The sequence below is a fragment of the Primulina tabacum genome, chromosome 2 (assembly GCF_025594145.1).
Source record: "Primulina tabacum isolate GXHZ01 chromosome 2, ASM2559414v2, whole genome shotgun sequence".
Taxonomy (NCBI): domain Eukaryota; kingdom Viridiplantae; phylum Streptophyta; class Magnoliopsida; order Lamiales; family Gesneriaceae; genus Primulina; species Primulina tabacum.
Genome location: NC_134551.1, coordinates 9182180 through 9188179, shown reverse-complemented (window position 1 = coordinate 9188179; position 6000 = coordinate 9182180). Strand labels below are relative to the sequence as shown.

General features: G+C 35.3%; 1 protein-coding gene across 1 annotated transcript; it reads left to right on the top strand.

Annotated features, from left to right (window-relative positions):
• The first annotated feature begins 351 nt into the window (after positions 1–351).
• Positions 352–2231, top strand: LOC142537471 (uncharacterized). The gene is made up of 2 exons (XM_075642981.1): positions 352–1395; positions 1575–2231. Exons 1-2 carry the CDS (start codon positions 352–354, stop codon positions 2229–2231), a joined length of 1701 nt encoding a protein of 566 aa, XP_075499096.1.
• The last annotated feature ends 3769 nt before the right edge of the window (positions 2232–6000 follow it).

The window sequence follows — 6000 nt, the reverse complement described above, 5'->3', positions numbered from 1 at the left end:
AAAAAAAAACAGATATGTGAATATCATGTTAATGTACGAGATGAGATAAGACGTTCATATCTAAATATGGGGCCTTATCAACCAGATATGTTGGAGTATCCAGGTACAAAATTTGGAAGCCAGAATCGTCGTTTTCAAAAAAAATGGTTTCAGAAATTTTATTGGTTGGAATATTCGCCTTCAACAAATAAGGCATATTGTTTCTATTGTTTTCTTTTCCTGAATGATGTTAATTCATCTAATATCTCGGCATTGGTCAATGAAGGATTTGACAATTGGAAAAGGGTAAACCAAGGAAAAACATGTGCTTTTCTTGCGCATATTGGTTCTGCAGCTTCTTCACCTCATACTATGTGTGAGAGAAGGGCTGAAAATTTGATGAGGCCCTCACAACATATTGATAAAGTGATGCATGCACAATCTAAAGAGGAAAAAGAGAAAAATCGTCTGCGTTTGAGCACCTCAATTGTAGCTGTTCGTTGGCTAGCACTTCAAGGTTGTGCTTTTAGAGGTAACGATGAATCTCTATCTTCATCTAATCGTGGAAATTTTCTTGAATTGGTGAAGGCTTTTGCAAAAATGAATATAGAAATTGATGAAGTTGTGCTTGAGAATGCTCCAAAAATTGCCCAATATATCGCTCCAGAAATTCAGAAAGAGATTTTACATATTATGGCCAATAGAGTACGACAGATGGTTCGTGAAAAAGTTGGAGATAAATACTTCTGTATTCTTGTTGATGAAGCCCGAGATATATCTAAACGAGAGCAAATGGCCATTATATTGAGGTTTGTGAACAATCATGGGATTTTGACAGAAAGATTTTTTGCCATCAAAAGTGTTAGTGACACTACCTCAATGAATTTGAAAAATGAGATATCAAATGTTCTTGTTCATCATGATCTCCATGTTAAGAAAATCAGAGGCCAAGGATATGATGGTGCTAGCAATATGCGTGGAGCGTGGAATGGACTTCAAGCATTATTTCTCAAAGATTGTCCCTATGCATACTATGTCCACTGTTTTGCACATCGTTTACAACTGACACTGGTTTCTGCAGCTAAGGATGTTAGTGTTATTTGGGAATTCTTTTCTCATTTGGACAATATTGTTAATATTGTCACTTCTTCTACTAAGCGCATTGCTGAATTACATACTGCACAGAGAAATGAAATTGAGTATATGTTGTCAATTGGAGAACGTGATTCTGGAAATGATGCAAACCAGATTGGTAATTTGCAACGAGCAGGAGCTACTCGTTGGAGTTCTCACTATGATTCGGTAAAAAGCTTGATAGGTATGTACACTGCAACTTGCAAAGTTTTTGAAGTTCTCAGTGATTATTCTCCAAATGGAAGAGTTAAGGCTGAAGTTCGGGGGATTTACAGAAACATGGCAAGCTTTGAATTTGTGTTTATTTTGCACTTAATGCATAAAATTATGAGAACAACAGATACTCTTTGTCAAATTCTTCAAAGAAAATCTCAAGACATTTTGACTCTATCACATTTGTCACTACTACCAAAACTTGCCTTCAAGAATTTAGAGAATGTGGGTGGAATGAATTTCTTCAGGAAGTTAAAGTTTTTTGCTCAAGAAATGAAATTGATGTACCTGACCTTGATTGTCTATATAAGATTGGACGTTCCTGTCGGCAAACTACAATAGAACATCATTACCACTTTGATGTTTTTAATGCAGCAATAGATTTCATTTTGATGGAGTTAAATACTCGGTTCAATGAGTCATCGGTGGAACTTCTTTCTCTTAGTACAGCTTTAGGTCCTAAAAATTCATTTGACTCATTTAACAGTGATGATATTTGCAAGCTTGCGAAGAAGTTTTATCCTGGAGATTTCACAGATCAAGAAATTGTTGCTTTGGAGTATGAATTGATACATTATAAACTTGATGTGATGCAGAATTTAAAGGTTTCTACACTTGTTGAGTTGTGTCAGCAATTGACCGAGAGTGGACGGTCAAGTGTTAATGTTATGTTGACTAGATTGATTCATCTTGTTTTGACATTACCTGTGTCTACTGCCACTACTGAGCGGGCTTTTTCAGCAATGAAGCATGTGAAGACGGCACTTCGCAATAAAATGGAGGATGACTTTCTTGCCGATTGTTTGACACTCTATATTGAACGAGATTTACTTAATTATATTGATGTAAATTCTATTATTGATGAATTTTATGTTTTAAAATCTCGTAGGACACAACTTCGTTGAACGATATAATGTAAATTTTTTTTAATAATATATAACTTATCATATTGACTTCAAGTCCCCCCCCCAACTTTTATTCCTGGATCCGTCCCTGACTCAATCGAAAACAACCAGCCTCGTAGCACAGTATAAACAAAACCAATTTATATATCATAATTCAAAGGAAATAACAATTGTCTTTACAATCCCGAAATCAAAACGACAGAGTTTAATGCGGAAACGTAAAACTGAATAATCATAATAAACTTTAAACTTAATCTAAATTCTTGAACATTCACCATCCCCAGAATTGTTCAGACTCTTCCTCCTCGAGTTCTTCCTCAGGATTATCTGGGAAATTATTGTAAGAGGGGTGAGTATTGTGGGAATACTCAGCAAGTGGGACGTATCGAGCACAATATCGCAACATGCATAAATTTCGAAACACATGATTTGTATACATAATTCATAACACATGCATAACATTGACCAAGCACTGAGATTCATCTAATTTCTATTGTTTACCTGATATCAGTCCCTAATTTTTATTCCTCTAAGGGGGCGAGGTCATATAGCGGTTATATCCCCACCGCGTAAGGATCATGTCATGGTTGAGATTCCCACCCATACACAATCGACTCCTCACAGTGCTCAAAACCGTATGACAATCAACACAAGAAAGGAAAAAAAACAGAATTTGTACTCGACGAATTTTTGAAAACCGAACACATGCATAATCCGAAATTTAAACTTTTAAAACGAGCCCACTTACAGTATTTTGGATGCTAAAAACGTAGGTGCACGATGCTAGATTTGGATTACTTCTTGCTCTTCACCTGGGTGGCATTTCGGCTCGACTTTTGGCCTTACTTTGGGACGATTTTTGGGCAGAGTTTTGGCTAGGATAGCAGCTGGAATTTCGAGATTTTTAGCAAGGGAATTCGAAATTTTGGGTGTGAGAATGAGTAGGAATGATGGAGTATTTATAGGGGAGGATGATGGAGCACATTATAGTAGTCTAATATTGCCCAAAATTGCTTCAAATCTCTCAATATTTGACTCCAATATTCTTGCCATTTTTCGAAACGTTAGCTACCTAAGTTGTGAGATTTATTCCATGATCTCATTGCCCTCCATTGATTCGAAATTTAGGTTGCTAGGTGGGAAGGATTTTTGAGCAAACTTTGATTAATTGCTTCTAATTACCTTGAAAGCTTCCTTATATCCAAGCATCACAATAATTAGGTATAGAATATTATATGATTTTCGAAAATTTCTTGCAATATCATGCCCCAATCCTCTAGATTCTGTAGGATATCTCAATCTTGTAAATCTCCTTCCCAAATTTTCGAAATTTGCATGCCTTGATGCCTAAACTAATACCATTTAATTAAATATTGCATTACCAAAAGTATTATAAAATAATCCCATCCAAAATATGTGCACCAAAATTTAATGGTCCTCCTAATTTTAGAGTTACACATGGAGGTTTTCACAGTTAAGATTAGAACTTGGACCTAACTCAACCACAAAAGCTAGCTCAAGGGAGGAGGATTGTCTAATGCCGTATATATAACTCTCATGTATTTTATCCAACCGATGTGGGACAACTAACACACCCCATCACGTACAAGGAATGAAAAATTGGAGCGTGAAGTTTACAAATGACCCAATTATGGGTAGAACGAGTGACTCAACTATGGACAATCCAACACATAACGGTGGAACCTGAGCTCTGATATCATGTTAAGATTGAAACTTGGACCTAACTTAACCTCAAAAGCTAGCTCAAGGGGTGATGATTGTCCAAGACCATATATACAACTTCCAATTATTTTATCCAACCGAGAGACAAGTAACAGTTATATGATTTACAAATTATTGTGTTATTCTGAAATTTTACAAAATAAACATAAAAAAAATAGCAGCTGCAACTCATGTCATCAAAGAGTAGATAGCTCCACATCAATGGCAATGCGACCCCATGTCATTGACTTCATGGGACACTTCGAGTGCAGTTGTCGTAATTGGATGCGTAGATCCCACATCTGATGCTAATACTAATATTGTCAATATTCTTATCAAACATGTTATATCCGATGTAACGAAGCTACCATGGTAATAATTGCAAAGCGTAAATCCAATTCCAAGTTGGAAAAGTTCGAGAAAATCTTTGGAGCAAATCTGGTCAGATCTTGCTTTGTGAGTTGCAGATTTTGGTGGGCCTCACTGACATTCTTCCTTCATCTCTCTCCCTTCATCTTATTCAAAAAACCAAATCAAAACTCCACTCACAATATAATAATTTTTAAAAAGCACCATTTCTTCTTTTTGTCATTTAATTATTACTTGAAAATATTGGTGGCAATGGGTATGGCTGCAGCTGCAACGAAGTCTTAGTTTCAGGTTTTGGCCGTTGATGATAGCTTAATTGACAGAAAATTGATTGAGAAATTGCTTAAAACTTCTTCTTACCAAGGTACAGCCAGATTCTGTTTCTTGAATTCGAAGCAAGGATTTCCAAATGGTTTTTTTTTTTTTTTGCCTTCTTGAAATGATTTATATATGGGCTTAATTTAATCGAGCTTGGATGTTAAATGCACTATACTATTTTAGAATTTGAAATTATCTTGCTTTTGGCAGTCACTGCAGTTGATTCCGGCTGCAAAGCTTTGGAGTTTCCTTAAATGTCACGTCCCGAGATTGAGTTTAGTCGACATCGACGTTGCTCATCAATCACACAATCGAAAAACAACCAGTCTCGTAGCACAGTATAACCGAAATCAGTTTATTTCATAAATTCTCAAAAAGATATCAATGTTTTTACAACTAAAATAACTAATGCGGAAACATCTTACATGGAATTAGAAATACGAAATTCGAAAATAACATGGCTATTAATAAAATCACGTGAATCACCAGCCCAAAAATTGTTCGGACTCCTCATCCTCAACCAGTTTTTCGGATAAATCTGGGGAGGGGAGAGTAAGGGGTGAGTATTTTGGGAAATACTTAGCAAGTGGGGACCGTTCGAGCACAATATAACAATATGGATAAAATTTCGAAATCACATGACTTGCATAACATCATTCATATCACATTGGTGTGCTGTCGTTGACCACCAAATTAATTCCTACCCTTTTTAAATAAAAATGAGTGTAATGGTGAGTAGGGTCGAATCCACAGGGAACGATAGATTTATTTTTTTTGATAATAAAAATAAAAAAGAGAGATTTGTTTTGATAATTACTAAATAAAATAACAAAAGTTAAAATTACCAAGCAAGAAAAATACTGAATCTAGAAACGAAAATTAATCGACGAGAATAAAGTGAAGAATTTATTATGAGAAAATACTGATTCAAGGGGATTCTACTATTTAATTATCTCACTGTTCATCGGTTAACCAATCATTTATTCATGTTATTCCAAGCAATTAACCTTAGAATAATAGGGATAGCCGCTAAAATTCTTGTATTTTCCTAAACTAATTGACCAAACCCAGCATCCAGTCAAAACTTACCAATAATCAACTGGGCACGATAGCGTTCCGTATTAATTAAAAATAGCATTTTAGTTTCGTGAAAGCAGTTAATCCTAAAATCTAACAACCGAGATAGCTGCAATTGGAAGATCTAGTTCCGTCGATTTATTTAGATTACACATATTATGATAGCACAACACATCTAACCTATTGCTACTCACGTACCAATCGTTAATGACAATTACAAATCACTGAATTCATGGTTAGCATTAGAAAATCATACATCAAATTAAATTGTCAGATTAATTGA

Excerpts from the sequence above, each read along its gene's own strand:
- LOC142537471 (XM_075642981.1), top strand. The coding sequence starts at position 352 with ATGTGTGAGAGAAGGGCTGAAAATTTGATGAGGCCCTCACAACATATT. Across the intron at positions 1,396-1,574 it reads GGGGGATTTACAGAAACATG|GAAGTTAAAGTTTTTTGCTC; the intron begins GCAAGCTTTGAA and ends GAATTTCTTCAG.